This window comes from Gossypium arboreum, chromosome 4 (genome assembly GCF_025698485.1).
Source record: "Gossypium arboreum isolate Shixiya-1 chromosome 4, ASM2569848v2, whole genome shotgun sequence".
Classification (NCBI taxonomy): domain Eukaryota; kingdom Viridiplantae; phylum Streptophyta; class Magnoliopsida; order Malvales; family Malvaceae; genus Gossypium; species Gossypium arboreum.
In genome coordinates, this window is record NC_069073.1 from 4,041,326 (window position 1) to 4,064,418 (window position 23,093).

Here is a 23,093-nt window from a genome sequence, read left to right on the forward strand (position 1 = left end):
TAATATTTTAAGTTTTTAATTCCACAGATAATGTTAAGAATTTATAATGTGTTTTTGGTAAACTATTAAAATAGTTATTTTGTTTATCTCAGATTATATTTTAGTCACTTATGTTTGAAATATTACATTTGTCACTTACGTTAGCATGTTGTAACATTTTAGTCATTGAATTATTAATTATCGTTAACGGTAAACTGACGTGGCACATTAAACCATCGTTTCAAACAAAAATTTCAAGTAAAATTATATAATTGGTCCCCATATTTTTTCGTTTTGAGCAATTTAATTTTTTTCTTTTATATTCTTTTAACTTACCTTTTTATTTATTTATTTATTTTCCATTCTTTTCTGCTCCTCCCTTTTTTTTCCTCCCTTCTCCATATGTATTTTCCACATAATTAATTCAAAGAAATGGGATTTAGACGTTCTTTATATTTAGACATTGAAAGGCCAAGTTTATCTGAATTCTTTTATTTAGACGTTCTGCAATTTGTTATCAACACTTCTTCATCTTACTATATTTATTTTTATTTTCTTTACATTACAATTCATAATTTTTGTCGTAGAATTTTTTTAGGTGCTTTTTAGTCCGTTTGGAGCACACAAATCTCGAGATTATCATAACAATAAGGATTTGGCTTACTCAGAGAAGTTTTATTGTTTTAGTGAAATCAATTTTAATGGCTATACTCATGTATATCATGCAATCAACGGTCATTCCAAAAGGAGTATGCTCTGAGATGGAAAAAAATTATCAGAAATTTTGTTTGGGGGCACACTGATAAGAAGAAAGGGATAAACCTTATCAAGTGGGAGGATCTCTACAAAGACACAAAAAATAGTGGTCCTGGGTTCAGGAAAATTGATTGCCAAAATGATGGGTTCCTTATGAAGATTGGTTATAATCTTATCAGAAAACCTGAGCAGTTATGGTTCAAGTTCTTTGTTCGAAATATAAGTGGAAGGGCAAGGCACCTATTATCTTGTAGATGGGTAATGCTTCTCGACTTTGGAACGGTATTTATAGGATCTAGGGCAAAGTATCAGAAAATATTGTATGGAATGTTCGGAATCATTTAGACGTTGATTTTTGGCGAGATACTTAGGTGAAGGAACGGGCTCCTCTAATGAATGTCTGTACACAACCTGAAATTATACCCATTGAACATGTTTTTATTATGGAAATGGTTTCATCGAGTGGAAATTAGAACTAGAAGCTGATAAAAGATATATTTCTGCCACCTGTGGTTTCGTGCATTGCATCTTATAAGCCTTCTTCTATTAGTGAAATAGATGATTTTGTTAGATGAGGCAAGGATAAAAATATTAAGTTTTCAATTTGGTCTGCTTATTCTTCCATTTATGGAGTGGAGACAATTAGGAGTGGAAAAATATGGAATCGGATTTGGCATTTACCAGGACCTCAAAAGCTATGAGTTTTTCTTTGGCTGGCTTTTTAAAATAGGATCCTTACTATGAGAGCAGAGCAAGAAGGCATCTCACTACTGATGCTAGATGTAAAGTTTATAGACATTTGACATAGAGCATTAGCCACATCCTGTGACTATGCACATCAGTTGTGGGTACATGGTTGGCTGTAATCAAACAGGATAAGAGACAAGAATTCTTCACTATCATACTGGAGAAGTGGATTGAGATTAACCTGACAGGTTCAAATTATTTTGCTAGCGGTACGAATGATTTGTAGACCCTCTTTGATGTTATTTGCTTGCAGCTCTGGACAAGGAGGAATAACTTTGTTTTTAATGATGAATTCATTGAAGGTGAGAGTGTTTTGGAAAAGAGTTACCGAATAATGGACAACAACCTTCAATCCAACTGTGTCAAGGTGAATCAGTTGAGATAGAAGCGTTCCAAAACTTACAAATCAGTCAGATGGATTCCACTTGAGGATGAATGACATAAGGTAAATACTGATGGTGTTGGTAATAGTGTGTCAGGAATTGTTTCTACAGAGGGATTAATTCATAACCAGTATAGAGTTTGGATTACTGGTTTTCAAAAAATATTGGTTGTTGCTTTATTATCAATACGGAGCTATAGGGTGCTCTTGATGGCCTTCAATTAGCATAAAATTTAGGGATTAAAAAAATGGTGGTTGAGATGGATAATATTGAAGCAATTCAGTTGTTCAAACAAATTCAATTGAACGACATCACTCTGTGATGCTACGAGTTATAAATGATCTCTTACAACTTGATTGGATAATCTAGATTAAACATGTGTTTAGGGAGGGTAACAAGGTAGAGATGGATTGGAGTGAATGACATCCTCAAAACCATTAGGCAAGCTAATATATATGCAACCGCCAGGTAAAATTCTTCAGTTATTGCATGATGATTATTCTGGAATGACTTGGACTCATATAGCCTAGTTAGGAATTTTTCCTTCACATTGTACCCAAAAAAAATCCCGTAAAATTCACTAAAAAAATTAAATGTCTAAGAATTGAACTTGAGATTAATAATTTTTTTTTTACATAAACACTTTACCATTTTACCCATCATTTAATTATTAAATAGTTCTTTTTTTTTGCGTAAATATCGAGAGGTTTATTGGAAATAAAAATAAAGAGTCAAATATAAAAAACCAAACAAATGATAAAACTAATAAACCACATTTAGCTGTAAAACACTACAGAGAAAAAAACATAACTCTCGGCAAAACTTAGTGGGAAAGATGGAATTACAAATCAATACCCACTTCTATCTTAGCAGCAGATCAAGAAAAACCCAAAAAATTCTCCAGCCAAAAACCCCACACAGAGCACCCTTCAAGACTGAGAAGCCATGCCCGCAAGATCTCTGGCCAAGTAAACTTCTGCCACTGCCGGTAAGTCATCCACCTAGAAACTATCTTCCGAACTCAACATCCTCTCTTTTGCTAACATATGAGCCACCATGTTCGCTCGTCTGTGAACATGCTGAAAGGAAATACACTGAAAAGAACTTGCTTTTATCTTTATTTCTTCGATGTAAGTCCTCATGTCTGAAAAACCTGGAAGAACTTGGTTTATTTTAACAATCGTAGTTCTAGAATCACCCTTCATTTGCACATGAGTAAAACCTTATCCCTAGAGAAATCCAGAGCCTGAAGGCAGGCTATAGCCTCAGCAGTGAACGAATCCAAGACAAACTTATTAAAAATGGTTCCGTATCCCATCACCTGACCCCTAGAATTTCTGATAATAAAACCAGAAGATGGCTGATGAAGAGTTATTCTGAATGCAGCATCGAAATTTACCTTAACAAAATGTTCTTGAGGAGGCATCCAAATGGGATTCATTTTGTTCACTAGAGCAGGTATTCTTTCTTTCAACTCACGCATCTCTTTTATAATACTGAAAGTAAGAGAGCAGATATCTTGGGCTGATTGTCCCTTTCCCTCCATTGTGCGTTTATTTCGGGCTTGCCAGAGTGCCCAGGCCGTGGTTGTAGCAATTTCACCAAAATCATGCCTTCTATCTTGAAAAACCAAGTTGATCCAGGTACAAAAATCCATACTCTCATTGAAATTTGACCAGTCAACCCCCATTGATTGCCAAACATCTTTCGCAGGTCCACAAACTAGGAGAGTATGCATGAAATTCTCCAGGGCTTCACTATAGCTGGGGTAACTTGGGGAAGAGCTAATACGTCTATTGTATAGATTAACAGCAGTAGGAATATAATCTTTTGTAATTTGCCAAACAATGATTCTGATCTTTGGGGGAAGATTTAATTCCCAAATTTTTTTGTAAACTCCTGAAGAGTCAGTATTCACAGTGTCTTCAACCCACGAACCAACAAGACAACGATACCCACTACGAACCGTATACCTGCCGGAGTTATCAGCAAACCACACCATTCTATCTTCAGAGTTGTAAACCGAAAGAGGAATGTAACAGATTGCAATAGCTTCCAAAGGGGTAAAACACTTACTAATTAAATCCACTTTCCAGGACTTAGTAGAATAATCAATAAGCTCTGACACTCTGTCAAATCTGCTGTTTGCAGGAGTAGCCTGAATTTTTCCCCCTGCCCAATGGGGTAACCAACAATCTTGCAAAATTGAGATTTGGGAACCTGATCCCACTTTCCAGCCCAAACCATCTTCTAAAACCTTTCTGGCTGCAAAAATACTCTTCCAAGTATACGACGGATTAGTGCCTAAAGTGGCATTCCAAAACGAGGTATGGGGATAATGCTTAGCTTTATAAATACGTCCCAATAAAGAATTCGGATTAGTAACTAACCTCCAACCTTGTTTCACTAAAAGGGCAATATTAAACTTGCCAAGATCCCTAAAACCCATACCACCATAATTTTTAGGGATATTGAGATTAGCCCAGTTACACCAGTGCATTCCATTTCGAGTCAAACTTTTTTGCCACCAAAACCTACTCATGATACTTTCAAGCTTCGTACACAACGTCTTAGGAAACAGGAAACACGACATCGAGTATGTAGGAATCGCTTGAAGGACCGTTTTAATAAAAACTTCTTTTCCACCTTGAGAAAGAAGTCTAGCTCCCCAACTCTGAACTTTCATCTTCATCCTATCACAAATATGTTGAAACGCATCATTCTTTTTCCTCTCAACCATCGTAGGGAGATCCAAATATCTCTCCATACATAGCAATCGCCAAACTCCTAACATCTGCACCAAATGACTACAAGAAATATCAGAGACATTTGAGCTGAAGAAAATCTGTAACTTATCAAGGTTTATATTCTGCCCCGATGCGGTTTCATAACGTTTCAGAATATCGATCAAAACCCGCCTTCCTGTATCGTTTGCATCATCAAAAATAATATTGTCATCAGCAAAAAATAGGTGAGTGACAGCAGGGCTCCCCCTACAAACTTTCACCCCTCTTAAGTTGCCCGTCTAAATAGCAGAATCTAATAAAACTGAGAAGCCCTCCGTACAAATTAAAAAAAGGTAGGGGCTTAAAGGATCCCCTTAACGTAGTCCCCTTTGAGGGAAAAATTTCTCACTCGAGGACCCATTGAAATTGACAGTATAAGGCACTGAGGAGATACAATACATGATCAAACTAATCCATTCCGACGCAAAACCCATATGCTTCACCATTCCTTCTAAAAAACCCCACTCCACTCTATTGTAAGCTTTGCTCATGTCAAGCTTTAACGCAAAAAACTTTTCTTCCATTTTTTCCTCCTCTTCAAAGTATGTATAATTTTATATGCCACAAGGACATTATCTGAGATTAGTCTGCCCGGCACAAACGCTCTTTGAGTATGACCAATATATTGGTCCAAAACTAATTTCAATCTATTAGCAATGGTCTTAGAAGTTATTTTGTATAAGATCGAACACAGACTAATAGGGCGAAATAGAGACATCATATCCGCATCACTTACTTTGAGAATGAGAATAATCTTGGTAGAATTAACTTCATAAAGTGAAGCCTCCCTATTAATGACTTGTAAACAAAACTTCGCTACATCCTGCCCGATTATGTGCCAGAACTTTTGAAAGAAGATAGTATGAAATCCATCAACTCTTGGCGCTTTAGTTGGCGCCATCTCCCAAAGAGCCTTTCTGATTTCTTCCACCTTGAACTCACGCAATAGTTGTTCATTCATAGATGGAGATATTCTTGAGGAAACTCCTTCATGCGTATTATCATCATCCCTCTGCCGAGAACTAGTAAATAATTCCTTAAAATAGCTGACTGCCATCTTCATCATCTCATCTTCCTCAGTAATAACCGAACCATCCTCACATCTAAGTCTCATGATCTTATTCATGCGGCGTTTGTTAGAATCAAGACTGTGAAAAAAATTCGTATTACGATCCCTATTCTTAAGCCAATTAGAACGGGCCCTTTGTTCCCAGTACATTTCAGTTTTATCTATTTCCAGATTAAGATCTAGCTTAGCTTCAATAATTTCCTCCAAGGTCTCGTCATTCGGAGGGGCGTTGTAAAGAGCATTTAATCTGCTTTTAAGAGAAATCATTTTACCATTTTTCTCCCTTCTAATCCTTATTGCCCATCTACTAAAACCTTTACCAATAGCATGAAGACGCTCCGGAATATTAAGATGCTTATTCAAGTCCCACAAAAACTTAACTTCAGCATAACATGACTCTTCCAATAACTACATTTTTTCAAATCGAAAATCCTGATTTTATCTACATATTTATCATTAGCAGAAAAATCAGAATCAAGGAAAATAGGAGAATGATCTGAGGTCAAATTTGGTAAATGAACAAGCATATAATTAGAGAAAGAATTATACCATTGGATATTTGCAACTCCTCTATCTAATATTTCTCGAATATCGGTAGACTCAAAATTCCCCCTTGCCCAAGTATACCAACGACCCTGGTAACCAAGATCCGTGAGTCCACAATAATCCAAAACATCTCTGAAAGCTTCAATTTGTTTTTCCTCTCTAAGTCTTCCTCCACATTTTTATTGATTAGATAAGATTTCATTAAAATCACCCAACACGACCCATGCTTCCGAAAAATTATGACTGAGGTTTCTAAGTAGATTCCAAGAACTAATTCTGTCTCTAACATCAGGAGCTCCGTAAAACCCGATAAGATGCTAATCGGGTCTATTATTGTTATTAATGACCATAACATCAATACAACTGTCATTATAACCCAATAGTCGAATATCAGCCTCATTAGTCTAACCAATAGAAAGACTACCCTTAGTACCATTGGCTGCAACCTCAATTCCATTTTGATACCCAAACTTTCTCCTTATTCTTTCCATTCTACTTCTATCAATTTTAGTTTCCATAAAGAAAAAAATATGGAGACGATATTCTTTCAGCAAATGCTGAACACATCGGACCGACCATGGATTCCCCAGTCCACGGACGTTCTAACTTAAAATTTTCATAATATTCGGATGACCCGCTCCGCAGGTTTAACCGATTTCTCATTTTGATAAAAGTTCATCCGTTCCCTATGCCTTTCAGAAGAATCGCTTTCAATTGCAACTTCCTGCACAATAGTGGGCCTCAATCTTTTTTTTTCCTTCATTGACAAGAATAGGCCCTTCCTTATTCATTGCTCCATCGTCCATAAAATCATCTTCATTAATGCTATTTTTTTGGAGGGTAAAAGACTTACCTATCAAGTTTAACCCCAAATTTGTTTCACAAATGCACATCAAATTAAGAATATGTTGATTCCTAAAATTTCTCCCTGAATTTGATCTTGATACCCCTGCCATTACTCCCCAATCTGTAACGGAATCCCTAAGCCAATGACTCCTACCTACCACCGCTCGCCGAGGAAGAGCTCTTAACGAAATATCCCATCCCATTGGTAAATTTCTACTCCCGTGATACATTCGAATCGGACAGAAGCTTCCTCCATGTCCTAGATGTCCATATAAGAAACAGAAAGTTTCTAACTTTTCATATTTAAAACTGACACAAAATTCTTTCGATTTAGCAACCAGTAATCGCCTCCGTCTCTTCAAAGGTTTTCGGACATCCACTTGTACTCTAATTCTCATAAAATTCCGTAGACTTGCTGTAATGGTTTTTGTATCATACTCTATGAAAGAACCTATAAAGTCACCAAACTATCTTGCAATATTTTCTGAATACAGGCCTGAAGGTAGATCATGGATCTGAACCCAGAAATTGGCGTTATTGAGAGGCACTTCCAGCGGGTCTTCCCCCTCTTTTAACATAGAGATGATGAGCAAATGATTGTTGAAGGTCCATGGTGACCCTTTAACCATTCTATCTCTGTCCACTTCACAAAAGAAACGAAAAAGAATTCATTTTTCACCAATGTCAGTAATAGAAACCCCTCCTATAGGATGCCAGAGATGTAATATCCCGATTTTGGGCCTACTCAGAATAGTGGTTTTAGGGCCACAAATTCGATGAAAATTTTTTATTATTATATTTTTATGGTCTATGATTTTATGAAATAATTTCTCAAAAACCTTATTCGAAAATTTTGACGTTCGGGCACTCAATTTAGTCAAAATGACTAAATTGTAAAAGTTACAAAATGTGTATTCTAGTTTACAAAGGTACTAAGTACTTGTGAGTAATGGGTTTTTAAATTGGGGGTCCTTAAATGGTAAATAGCCCATTTTGTAATTAGTAGACAAAGATGGACATGGCATGGTATGTTTTCATTTATTTTTCATTAAGGGTATTTTAGTAAATTGGTGAATAAAGCTAAAATAATTAAGAAAAAGATGTCATCTTCTTCATTTTTCTCATGCCATAATCGTATATGGAGATGGAAGGCATGGCTAGGGTTTTTAAAACTTCCAAGCTTGATTTTAAGTCCATCTTTTCCCCATTTTTAAAGTTCTTTATATTTTTGAAATTCTAGTAACTTGTTCTGCTTATTTCTACCATTAATTTGAGCTAAAGTTCATGTCTAAAAATTTATCCATGAATAATATGCATGTATTTTGATGTCTAATGATAGAAAATGAAGGTTGGGTGTTAGATAAATGACTTTTGCTAAGCGATTTTACGTGAAAACGAGTAAAATGACACAATCGGTAAAAATACCTAATGTTCATAAATACGTGTTAGAGTGAGAATTGGATGTTGATATAGAAGGGAAAAATGATCAGCATGTCATAAAACATAAGAAAATATGGTGACTTTTAATTTACGAGATTTGGGGCAAAAGTGTAAACATGTGAAAGTTTAGTGGCAAAATTGTAATTTTTTCAAAATATGATTTTGGGTTGATTTGAATAATATGAGTCCTGATTAGGCTATATTTGAAAGGATAGAGAAAGGAAAATCAAAATTCGGGCTAAAATCGGCAAAATACCAAGTTGTGGACAAAATGGTAAAAATGACCATTTTCGCATACGAGGTAAGTTCATATGATTTTAATAATGCAATGTGTATTTTAATGTTAATTTTATGATATTATATGAATTGTAAGTATACATATATGTGAATAATTTGATATTATGTAAATGATGTAACATTACTATATGTTGTTGATGTCTTTATAATGGTATGATGATTATTATTTACGAATTGTTGCATGCTATGATTGTTGTTGAATTATTATACAAATTATGTGGAATACTTGAAAAATATGAGTTGCCACCAGAGCATCGATATTGGCATAACTAGAAAAATGGCAATGGCGTATGATCGAGGAAAGAGCCCGTTTGAACCTTAGGAGTAGGTTAGGATACAAGTGACATGTCACTAGGAAATTGAGATCCGAACTCGTTGAGTTGTGGTCCGAGTTTGTGAGAACTATGAGGCATCCGAACTCGTTGAGTTGTATTCCGAGTTCATTATGGATGCTAACACCCAAGCTCATTGGGTTGCGTTCCGAGTTCATTATGGGTGAGATTATGGTAGCTTTGCTACATAAACCGCAGGCTATTGAGTTTGTCTAGCTGCGGGCTTCCGTGTATCCGATTATATTTCGAGTGTTCAACGGGTAATTTGACGGAGTATTCGATAATGGTCCCAATGAGACAAGCCATTGGTGAGTATGTTCTTAAGTTAAATTACAAGTTGTACAGGTTTGTACACTAAACTTATGTGTGAAGCCTTGATATATGATGTATATAGTATTGGTGAATACTATGAAAATTACATGATGAGGAATAAGTCTTGATACTTGAAATGATATTGTATGGATTTAGTGAATAATAGTTGTGATTGAGTAAATTTAGCCTTGGCAGTTTTGCGTTATTGCAGTGATACAACTTTGAAAATTCACCATAAATTGTGGAAATTTATTTAGGGCTGAATAAAATATGAGATTAAAGCTTAATGAGTCTAGTTTCACATAGAGGAAACGGTACATGCAATTGAGTTTTATGTTATGAGATATTTAAATTGTTGTGAGACAGAGTCTGAATGACTTCGAGATCCCCTGTTCCTATTTGAGAAATTCACTAAAAAATTGTGAAAAAATAATTAGGAGTTATAATTTACATGTATAGATTCCTTATTTAGTATATTTTTAAGATAAATAAATGGCATAGCCCTTTGAATTCTTTACAGAGAGAAAATTGATTCGTAGTGAACAGAGGTCAGAGTAGCCGAACACTGAAATAGGGGAAATTTTAATGAATAAAATGTACTAATTGACTAACTCAAAAATTCTGAAAATTTTATGAGAGAAAGGTATATGAGTCTAGTTTCAATGAAAATTAACAGAACTTAGTTTGGAGTTTCGTAGATCCAGATATAAATGATTTAGTAACTATAACTCGATAAAATAACTTAACCTGAACATGTGTAATTGTACAATTATAGTGTTTTATCTTGAAAAGCATGTTAGTAATTACTTATTAATTTCATATGGACTTACTAAGCGAAAAGCTTACCCTTCTTCTCCATTTCTTTAGTATTGATAGGTCGGCTTAGGGTTAGAGATCGTTGAAGGTAGAATCACACTATCAAGCTATCACTTTTGGGAGAATTAATTCAAATATTAGAAATATCAAGTGAGTGGCATGCATAGGAAGCTAGTTTTATGACATGTATTATTATTATGATTTGGCCTAACCTATTGATCTACGTTGAGTTATCGTATATGGCCATGGGATGTGGCCTATATTCACTATGGTTTGTAAGCTTAATTAATCATGTCATGTTCTATGTTTCTGGGGTGATGAGGTAGTTAGCTTTGTTTGTTGTGCATGATTGGTGATACATTAGGTAAGTTGAATGCATACCTATGGATCATGAATTAAATGTAAATAAGTAATAATTCCTTGAACATGAATGTTTAATGGACAAATTGGTAACCACAGTAAGATGGTATTAAACGAGAATAAGATTTGGCATATCTAGTTCTAGTTAATGTAAGAATGTACATTACATACATGATGGTAGGCAAGTGATACGTTGGTATTAAAATAGATGATATTGAATGTTATTGAATTCATGTATGTGCTAATATCTTGTGTTGAGGTTGATAGTCATGGATGTTGGTTAAAGTGAAATATATTTAAAATGAAGGACTTGTTGTTGCGTGAAATTTTCCAGGTTTTCGTAAGTTCTCGGTTTAGTCCCGAAACTGTTTCAAAGTATATTTTGGGCTTCATAGACCCAAATAAGGGACGTTATGCATGTGTCTGAATAGTTTTGAATTAAATGAAATTTTAGGGCCGGTTTTCGTTTGTGTGCATGTTTAAGTCTAGTAATGCCTCATATCCGGTCCCAGCATCAGACACGGGTAGGGGGTGTTACAGATTGGCCATCACCATGCGCATAGATTGGAAATTGATAGTCGTTGCTGTAAGGAAACAACTGACTAAACAAAAATTAATGGCCTGCTCCGTTAAGTTTTCTTCTATTTCAATCTCCCACAACTCTTTATCTCCACTCTCCTCTTCCTCTTCCTCTTCGATTCGTAAACTTGCTAAGATGTTCTTCATATCTTCGCAAAAGGAACCAAAACACAAGAAGACGCCAGAAAACTTCCTAAAAAAACTAAGAACAGAAAAGCCACACTACGGGCATACAGAGAAAAGCCACATTACAGGCATACTTTTAAAAAATCAATATATATGTTTTAAATGTATATAATTGAGTCAAATAAGTTTTATGTATCTAAATAGTTTTTTTAAATATATTATTAATATAAATTTTTTATTTTACTCACATGTAGGTGAAATATGATCTAGTGTTGTTTTTTTCTTGTACAACTTACTCATACTAGAGGAATGAATTACTACCATACACACATCATTATAGATAATTCTTACGATTCGGTCTCACAACATAGATATAAGGTAAATACCTTTAACTAATGAACCAAAAACTGAAATTCTAGTATTGTTTATACTTTAATTTTTTAACATGAATGAGTCCCTATAATTTTTTAATGTTATTAATTAGTCCAAATAGTCAATATCGTTAAATTTTTAATTAAAACATTACGTGGTCATATATATAATTTGAAATCAGAATTTTTAGTCCAAAAAGTAGAGGCATTAAATTTTTGAAAATAAAAGTGGTTGGACTAAATTTCAAATGTACGAAGTGTAGAAACCTAGACTCATGGTTATTTAAATTGAACCGAACCAATTGGGGTATCGATTGGAAAAAAGGCATTAAACTGGTTCACTCGCGAGCCAAAATAGACCAGTTGAACCAGGCCAAAAAATTGATTGAACCAATTTTTATTTTTTAAAATATTTTTAAAAATTTTAATGATTTGTTTGATGATTTATTTCATCTAACCATACAAACTAGTGGCTTGACTAATTTGACCACTTATCCAGTTTTAAAAGCTTTGCTTAGAGTATATGTTTAATCTCCAAATTTTTACTCTATAATTTAGCACAAACAAATAATCAACCTAACGCGAAACATGAGTGGACTATATTAGTATATTTAAAATTTTTCATTTAAAAGTTACAAAAATTACTTGCATCCATAATTATATATAGAGGAGTTTTGTTCTAGGCCGAATTGGGTTTGAGCTCAACTTATACGCGACATTAAATTTATACATGGTTGTTCAAACTCAACTCGACTTGAAATGTGTGTTTCATTTTTGTTTATTGTATTTGTGAATGATTAATCTAAACTTGTTTAAACTCACCAATATTATTTTTTCAAAAATATAATTACTTTTATTTAAGATATCATATATATATTAGTATTTTTACACTTTATTGAATTCAGTATCATCTTTAATCGGGTCACCAACTTAATTATAAAATTACGAAATATTTTTTAAAATAATTATTAATATTATTACGATGACACTTTTTTTCATACTTTTATATAATCTTTAAATAAAACAATTATAAATTATAAATCATAAATCCAATAATCGACACACATTCAATAATATTCAAATACAAATTCATTACCGCTTCACCTATATTCATTATTAAATAAATTTTTTAAAAAATTGTACATAAATGTTCTTTTCACATACATATCATTGTGACAAAATATAGTATTATACTACAAAGTTTTCTTATATATATATATGATAATAAACATTTGTAAATGATAAACTCATTAAATTAGATATAATATAATATAATATAAGAAGGTACAAACGTATGATATTGGGACAAGTGGGCAATATTGACATTTTCAAATTATTTTATATGTTATTTTATTTACGTTAACTTTTTTAAGAGAAATGATTGTATGAAATTGTGATTCCATCTTATCCCTATCCCTTTCCAATAGGAGAATGACAAATCAGATTTTACTCTTGATTTTCTACTTTTACTCCTGAAGAAAATCAAATTCAACTAAAAATGCTAAAAATCATGAAGAAAAATCTGATTTGTCATTCTCCTATTGGAAAGGGATAGGAACGTGAAACCGAGTTTCATACAATCCTTCTCATTTTTAAATATTAGATAAAACATTTATATAATTATTAAATTAAATTAAATTATATAAGTTAATTTATTTTTATTAACATTTTCAAATTTAAATTAAATAAGTTCAATGGATCAAACATTTTATATTAAAAAGTTAATTAGATAAATATAAAATTTAAAAATAATTTATCCATTCAATTTAAATTAATAAATTCTTAATTTTCAAATTTAAATTGATTTTTCAAATATTTTTATAAGTTAATTTTTATACCTAATTTATTCAAATATTGGATAAAACATTTATATAAGTTAACTTAAATAAATTAATATTTTCAAATTAAAATTAAATAAATTCAATGGATAAAATATTTTATATTAAAAAATTAAATTAGATAAATATAAAATTTAAAAAATTAATTTATCTATTCAATTTAAGTTAAATGAAAATTTAATTATTTAATTATATATTTTCCTTATCAATCATAAATTTCTGTGAATTTTGTTAAAGAAAACCTAAACCAAATATTAATCCCCAATAAACACTTCAAAACCTCATGAAATTATTACAAATTGGTAATTTTGTCACATTTTTCTCAAATAATTAAAATTCAACATAAGTTAACAATTTGTTATCCATATTTTTTTAGTAAAATTCAAACCCAACAACCACGTACAAATGAAAATAAAGACAAAGGAGAAGAGTCATCTTTAGCTGTCAATTAATCAATAAAATACAAAATTAGTTAAAACCCATTATCAATTCAAGCAATTCAATCAATTTCATGCTAAATTACACAAGAAAAATAACTGAAATTAAATGGAGTTTAAAAATGCTTATAGTTAACAAAATCCTTGATTCGATGAAAGTTTGATGTGATAAATCCACAGTATTGAAAATCCAATCGTTAAGATGTGAGATTGGATAAACAAAATACGAGAAATCCACTAAAATGTTAAAAGGAATGGCAAAAAGTATAAATAAGTCCATGTACCCTTTGTTAAGAAAAGTAGAGTATTCTAAAATCTAACCTAAAAAGTCCAATAGTAAGAATCTATATGGAAAAAGTGTCATAAATTACTATTTATATTTTGATACGACAATTTTATCATTACTTAAAATTTGATTTAAAGCTTGTTGGATTGAAAAATGCTTTTTAGAACTTTTGCCCCGTTAGAGTCGATGTTATGACATCCTCAACAGATTCCTCAATCAGTGCTTTTGTTTGTCGTGACATCCTCCTCAAGCAAGCTTTAACTTCTCCATTTCCAGGTTTGTAGCTAGTGTTTCGACATTACTAGCTCAGTGCTGCGATCATAAAGGCTGGTGTTGCAACATTACCACCTTGATGTTGCAACTTTGAAGGCAATTCACTCCGATGTGAATTTTGTTAAAGTCCAACTCTTTAATTGATTATAAAGGCATTGGTGTCACGATTTCAGCTTCAATTTAAGCTTTTCTTCTCATTTTCGTCTCAACCAAGTGCTTAAAACAAACTCAACTAATGGAATAAACTTACCATTTTATTTTAAGAAGCATAAAAATCCTATAAAAATTAAGACTAGCATGAAATCTAATAATTGAAAATATTTTATTTTATTTTATTTTACTAATAATAAAATATCGTCCATTGAGTATTAGCTCTAAATTTTTTATAAAAATAAATAATACAATAACCATCACTCATTCGAAACTACACTATATTTTTATTGATTTTTTTATTATAAATTGATTGCCCACGTGTTTTTTTTGTTGACATGACAGCAAAATAAAAATTCCATTTTTAAAGAAAAACCTTGCTATCAATATATTAGATGCATAAGATATTTTTAATTTTGAGAAGACACAATGTCTAGAACTATTAACAATCTTTTCCCAATATATAAATAGGATGATAATGCACTTTAATGTACTTGAACCCACTCTTTCTATATTGATAATAATGCCCATGCCAGTCAAGTTAAGACTCAATCAGTGATATTTTCAATTTTACTTTTGAATATTTTTTAGAATCGCAAATATATCAAATTACGATTTTTGTAATATAATGTTTCCTTTTTATATACATATATAACCTTTTCCAATATATATTCTAATTTATGTAATAATTGATATAATTTAATTTTCAATTATAATCCTTTATTTAAATGATTAAAAGAAAGAATTTTTTGGTAAAATAAATAAAGGATTACAGAGAGAAGTGTTCATGAATAAATTGCCAATAGTACTTTCTTCATTTAGGATCTCTTTAATCTCCATAGAAGATCTTCAAACGTATGCAAAACTTCATCATTCAAGAGAACCATTTTTGTTAATACATCTGCAATCTTGTTGATCTCTCTTGAACATATCTCAAGAACTACTTTTCTTCATTAGCTAGTATCTAATGAATCTTTCTTATTTAAAGTGGATTTTAGTCCTTCAAACTTGTTATTACTAATAGCTACAACGAAAAGCATGATTTTTAATATTTCAATATTTTTAATCACCCATTTGAAGATAAATGACTTCTTAAAGCAATTTATTTTAATGATATTATATTTCTAAAATATTAAATTAAAATAGTTGATAATATAGTAAAAAAACTCAAAATAAAAATAATCAACAAATTTTACTTCAACTTTAATGTTAATGGTAATATAATATTAAAAGGTAATAGTTAGTATTTTATTTTAATAAACAAATGAGATTGAATAATTTATATTAAAAATTAGGTTAAAGTTTATCGAGAGTTCTTGAACTATTATTGAAAATTCATTTTAGTCCTTCTATTAAAAAATGTTCTGAATAAATCATTGTATACTAAATATTTGTTCAAATCATCACCCTGTTAAACAAACAAACAAATTCTTATTTTTTTAGTGCAACGATGATTTGAACCAAATTATTTTTGAAGAATATGAACAACTGACCAATAAGCTACACTCTAAATCCTCAAATTCTCCGAATCCTATATTATCCGGATTAAGAGCCAAGTATCCTGTCAAGCGCTCTTACTGGTTTGACGTCTACCTGGTTCTGTTCATCATTTCAGTTCTATATTCTGATGTTTAAAGCATGCCTATATTAGTTTCATCGTGTGTCTCATGGATCCACAAAATCTCATTGGTAAAGTGTGCTGTGCTGATAGTTCAAGAGGTTTTGCCCATTAGCTAGCTAATCAATCTTGGGATTATTGCAATTTGAAGTACACTTTTATGTGAAGAATAAACTCTTGCCTTTAAGGACCTTCTTACTGAACATATCAAATATTCCTCACATATCAATAAGTTTAAACTCTAAAATGTAGAAATAATTTGGATTAGAGAACACAACAAGGTGATTATTGAAACTGATTGTATGTTGGCAGCGGAAATGATTAAATTGATCGATGACTCTTGTCAGGAGAATAAAGGAAGTATCTCGACATTTTGAATCTGTTAAATTCCAGTTTGTGAACAGGGAAGGAAACATGGTTGCTGATAGAACATGTCCATCTACTCATGTTAATCTACATATTCTTGATGCTCCTACATTCCATATTAGGAAATTACTTTTTGAAGATAAATTTGATATTCCTTATGTAAAAATAAATTGATCTAAGGCAATACGATGCCTTCTCTTATTTATCAAAAAAAATATAAATAAATAATACTCAAAATATATCTCTTAAATCGGAGAAGTTGCCCATACATTATTTCCCATATTACAATAACTCAACTCAATAGTTAACCTTAATTAAGGAATCATTCACATGACTTATTACCACTAATCTAGTTTCTAAATTCTTGTAACAAAATAATCAAAATTGATCACCTTAACACCCACATGTTGTGCTATACTTGCAATGTTATAAAACTATCTAATGTATATTACCATTCAAATATGGATAGTTCCCACATAATTTAAGAATTCTCAAAGATTGAATGTTAACTCCAAGAAAATATACTAATTTCCATGGATGTATATTTTCTAATACTGTAGATTAATTACAAAACCATGAAACATTTACTTGTGAAATTTAGACACCCACCACAGAACTTTGTAAAAACTACAAAACAAACAAGGGGGGGGGGGGGAGAGAGAGAATTCCATTACAAGTTTAACCATTTTTTGACATTTAAATATACCAACTTATCATCATCAGCTAGTAGTGCAACACCCTGGAATCCTGTTTCACCAGTCTTAATTATGAGCTGGAACGAAGGGTGAAGCTGCTTCTGGATGTGTTTCCATGGGGAGTTCACACTGTCCCGAAGGAGCAGTACTGCTGGGGAAAGTGAACAAGTCATGAAGAGAGAGACGATTGTCCCAGCTGCCATTGCTGGGGCTGGTAGATGCCGATCCATCCAATCCTATGTGTGTCACGTGCTTTACATCTGTCGGGAATCCGATTTCCATTTCATTTTCCGACTCTTCTATCTCGTCTTTGTAGGCTGAAAACTCATAACAGCAATAAATATGAGTACTCGTAATTATTATGTTGTGTTTTTGGTGCAAAGAGAGTCATAAATTGATGGAGATAGCTAGACTAGATGTCACTCACCCCACCCCTTAATTAAGGATAGTTTCATGAACAAAACCAGCTAAGCTTTAAGTTCATTATTGATGAACTTTTCAGATATTAGAAATGGTGTTAAATTTACCATCTGAGCTTTAAGTTATACAACGTTTAAACCTTGGACTACTAAGGCTAGCAGCTAGCTAAAACATCGGCAATAATGGTATAGAATTTTGAAGGTAACTAATTACTACTTCAGTATTCGTCAGGTTATAAAATATATTTGTTGAAAGTGACACTTTTTTAATTTCATCATGGAATATCCATTAGATGCTGGCCTGGAACTTATAAGCAAATTAGCACTACTTGTTTGGTCTTTAACGTCAGAAGAAAGGCGACAGCAATTGAGATATTAGTTATTATCTGTAAACTTACCAAATAACTGAGATAATGTCTTAAAACTCTTGGTGACGAGCCTATTAAACCCAGTTGATATGTCAGGCCTTGGAAGAGGCAGCAACTTCAATGAGTACTTCATGTTTTCACTCGATAAACTGTCTTCGTCTTCCTCTTGTGTTCCTACAAAGTCCACCAATCAAATTCAAAACCCGAATAAAAGAGAAACCAAATAACAAGGAAAGGGATTAAAGAAAGAGACTTTTTGCATTTGAATTGGTGTCAGCAGCAGCAGGAGGAGGCTTTGATCTCCTAGGCTGGTGGTGGTGGTGGTGCCGCTGTGCTGCGACAGCCACGCTTGAATCAGAGACACAACCAACCGAGAAGGGAAGAATAACAAGCTTTTCCATTTTGTCTCTCATTTCTGCGGTATGGATGGGAGAAAAATAGAATAATGGCTTGAGCGAGTGAAAAAGTGAGAACCCCAAAGAAACCAGCCGGTTGTTGTTGAAGGAAATGCAACTATTGGATGTATAATTAGTTTGTTATATTGGGTGGATATGGCTTTGTTATTAAGTCACAATTATTCTTCTGTATGAAACAAGGTCAACATACATTTGAGTTTTAGTTTGGTACAGAAAAAGAGAGGCATTAAAACTATACCAACTGATCTGATGGGTATATTTGGACGTGTAGTAATTGATATTAACAGGATTACAATTGTCAAGCCTTAAAAACAGGCCTAACCCAAGCTATGTTTTCTTTCTTCACATAGACTGTGCTAAAAGTAGGTTAAATTTCTATATTTATGATGCAACAAGCCCCACTTCCATCTAACTTTCTGTCACTTTCCCTAGAAAACTTTTTTACTGTGCCAAGTATCCAAAGTGGGCTCCGACTGCCTTCACTTGCCTCTCTTATACAATAAGCTACCATTTCTTTTCTTTTTTTCTTCTTCTTATGTGTATTTGTTTTCCATTGTTAATATTTCTACCTCAAACTTTGTATTCTTTTTAATAATTTGTTTACTTAAATTGAACTCATCCTTTCCAGTAGTACATCACAAGCGATCTTTTTGTGTTGGAAACACCAAGCTCTTGGTGATGGGTACCCAATTGGTGTTTCCTTGATTTTAAAGAAGAATAAAATGATTGAGGATTGGAAATGGGGAGGAAAAAAAGATAAAATATTAATCAAATTTGTGGAGAATTTCACAATTAGGAGTCTTTTATTTTATATTTTGTAGCCCAAATAATTTAGAGTTGATATTTTATGGCGGAGCATCTTTATACTCTCTTTATGTCTTGTTTTCTACTTTGTTTAAGTTCTATTAATATAAGAATGATTTAAATAGGGAGTGCTACTTGAGCTATTTCATTTAAATTAGTTTGCAAAATCAATGTAACTATGCAAGATTAGAAAAACAAAAGGAAGTGGAGATATTTGTGCAACCAACAACACATGGACACCAAAGAAAATGGCCGTTTCCTGAAACCCCAAAAAATGGGATATAATTTGCTGAAAAGCAAGTCTAAGGTAAAACTTGAAGTAAAGTGTGAGGAGAAGTCTTTAGATTGCTGCAATTGCAAAATATTTTTGAGTTTAAAGTAAACCTATATATGCAGCGGTTGGATGGAATGCCAATTCAAAGCTTTTCTAATGTTTAGCTGCATCTGCCTGTTAGGAAATTAAGATAATCTGATTTTGGATATTCTTGGATTTGAATTTGAGAAATTCTATGCTCAATTTCATTAGGGATAAAACTTGGAATTTTCAAAATTCTATATTCATTAAAAAGAATTTTTTTTCTCTTGATTCACTCCACCTTCAAAACTCTTGATACTCTTACCGATGTGTTTCGATGTATCATTTCATGTTTTCACATATATATTTATAGTCTTATTTTTAATTTCTTAATAAACTATAATATGCAAATATATCTCAATTACATGCATATAAATATATCTATATGCAAATATAAGTTTTAAAATTGTCATTTGGATTCATTAACTTAATTAACTCATGACCAACGTCTACTCCCTTAATCGGCCTACAGAACGTGGGAGATTAGTCACTTAATTAACTTAATTTAATAATTATAATTTAAATTTAAATCTAAATTATAAAAAAAATTGTTTAAGATAAAAAAATAAAATTTGAAATTACAAGATGTTATATACAAACAGGTACAAGTTGGTATTGGTCAAAATGAGTCAAAACACACCTCAATGACCAATATCTTAACAAAGCAGAACCTAGACTACTTGGCACTAGTTGAGGTCTAAAACAATACGTATTGATAGGTATGACCAATACTAGTACGATACCAATTACTATAGTTAAAAAACACAAACCTTTATAACATGCATTCTCATTTGCTTCGCCTAACATCACCCCAATCAAATCTAAACATATATATAATTAATTTATTATTTTTAATTTCCAAAGGGATTTAAATTCAAATATTAAAAAAACGCATTTAAAAAAAATGCTTTCGAAGTTATTTAAGTCAAATAATATTATATGTATGTATAATATTGTTAGGACATTAACTGTCCACGATATAATTGCTTTATTCCTTGTTTGAATAACACTTGGGACAACAAGTTTGAATACTTAATTGGAGTGTGTTTTGGTGACAATTTTTTACTTGAATCATCTTGGTTGACTTATTATCAAAAAAATGATCATTGTTTTGAGCTGAAATTATTTGTTTCTTTATTGGTGGAATTATTTTCAAATGGGAGAAGGAAAATGAGTGTTTTATGGGAAGCAAACTCAATCCCTCTCATGTTTTGCTTGGTCTTACTTGGAGATTAAGTTCATTTTGAATTGCATGGGATTGAAGGATTGCTTTTAAAATTCAAATTATGGATAAAGGAGTGATTTTAAAATGTGTTGTATTTGGTTAAAATGTTGTCCGATTGTTACCTATAAATAGGTTGGTTCGATGCTCATTGAGTGCTTTTGTTTTGAGTTGTCACATTAATTTCTTCTTATACTTGCTTTGTATTATAGCACTTTGTTGTCTAGGTATTCTTAGAGTGACTTAACTTGTATGTAAGTGAGGGTTGAGGAGAGAGTGATTCGTAGGTTACGATACATTTTCACACTACTAGGATGCATAGCAAAAGGGCTATCGTAAGCTTCGCGAAAGATTAATCTTTTTCATCAATATTAGGAACATAGATTCGATTACGAATTTAAGGTATTCACTATTATCAAAACTAAAATTCTCAACAATACCTTGTTGAACCATTTTCTTTTTCTCAGACAACTTGATATCGACAACCTGTTCCTATTTTATCTGATCAAACAACACCGGTTTGATTATCAGTTCTGCTATCAAGCTATCGTCATTGCTAATACTGAGCTAGGCAAGCATTGCTCGCAATTCAACCACGACCTTCCTACTCAACGCGTCAGCTACAGCATTAGCTTTTCCAAGATGATAATTAATGACACAGTCGTAGTTTTTCAACAACTCGATCCAGCGATATTGTCTCAAATTCAGCTCTTTTTGGGATAGAAGGAATTTAAGACTCACGACTGTGTGTGACACACGGTCGTGTATTAAATTGTGTACAACATAAACAAACCATATATTTTATACCTCAACCCAACCTTTCCAAAATTGTCTATAATGCATTCAATAACCAAAGTAAACCTGTCCAAAACTTGATCAATTCATGATATATCATAGCATAAACTCTACCCTAAGCATACAACCAATATGACATCATTGGCACCGACACAAATATTAAACACAAGTCATTACAATCATACCTTAACCCTTAACCATTTCATACAACATATTGTATCATATTCATACCATCATCTAAGCTTTGCCATTCACATTAACATATTAAATACCAAACTTTGCAACCATTCATACATCATTTAACATGTTACCATATATACTTATATACAAACAACCATGCCAAAACACATGCATCAACTTGCACAAGTTTAACCATCCTATGTACATACCACAAATAACCAAGCTTGAACATTTAAAAGTCTATTAAATCAAGAAACGATAGGTGTGTGCTTCTTGCTAATCTGATCGACACGTTTCAGATGTCCAAAATCTACAGAGAAAGTAGTAACATGGGTAAGTATTATAAATACTTAGTAAACTCTTACAATATAAACAATTTACTTACCTTAATTACTTATCACATATAAATTCAATATGCAAAACAATTACCCCTATTGAGGCATAATATAACATCATCAAATAGGTAAGATCTTTGAATCATAATCATACATATAATCTCAAATAACCATAAATCAAGCACTAGTTAATTGCATCTCATATCCATACCATGTTCACCTTTTGCCACTATCAATTTCATAGTTCCACATTTTTCCACATTTTATTTTTTCCCGATGAAAATAGTAAAAGAACTTAGTACACAGGTAAAATAATGTCAAATGCTCGTCCGAGCTAATCATAAACACTAGTGTCAGGTTACCCATCTGGGCTAAACCTACACAACAAATAGCTTAGCCAGGGCTTAATATACATGTAAGGTTACTCGTCTGGGCTAAACTTATAGTTAAGCCTGTGTCATATGTATCTTCGAGTCCGCAACAAATGCTGGAGCTCAGAATCATTGGGCATCAACCCGTAACCTCGTATACAAGATTTTTACTAAGTTCATCAGGATTTAACTTTCAATAAAGCATTAATAAACATTCAAATATAATTCAATAGCAAATTAAACTTATTTATATTGTATGAACTTACTAGGGCCAACAGCAAAAGTAGGAGTGTTAGGGATTAATCTGTAATTTTTCCTTTTCCTGAATTATCTATTGGTTCTCGATCTTTACAGTAATTTATTTCCAATTATTAGTTCCAAACACTTTTAATCATCTGATTTCATATATACAAAATCTTT

General features: G+C 32.2%; 2 protein-coding genes across 2 annotated transcripts; both read right to left on the reverse strand.

The window, feature by feature from the left end:
- Positions 1–3,066: 3,066 nt before the first annotated feature.
- LOC108459232 (uncharacterized) lies at positions 3,067–7,724 on the reverse strand. The gene is made up of 4 exons (XM_017758581.1): positions 7,661–7,724; positions 7,214–7,563; positions 5,388–6,128; positions 3,067–4,890 (listed from the first exon to the last, which is right to left on the reverse strand). Exons 1-4 carry the CDS (start codon positions 7,722–7,724, stop codon positions 3,067–3,069), a joined length of 2,979 nt encoding a protein of 992 aa, XP_017614070.1.
- Positions 7,725–17,193: 9,469 nt separating this feature from the next.
- On the reverse strand, positions 17,194–18,760 carry LOC108459961 (CRIB domain-containing protein RIC4). Its single transcript, XM_017759355.2, has 3 exons — positions 18,449–18,760; positions 18,226–18,369; positions 17,194–17,725 (listed from the first exon to the last, which is right to left on the reverse strand). Exons 1-3 carry the CDS (start codon positions 18,606–18,608, stop codon positions 17,475–17,477), a joined length of 555 nt encoding a protein of 184 aa, XP_017614844.1. The 5' UTR covers positions 18,609–18,760; the 3' UTR covers positions 17,194–17,474.
- Positions 18,761–23,093: the final 4,333 nt, after the last annotated feature.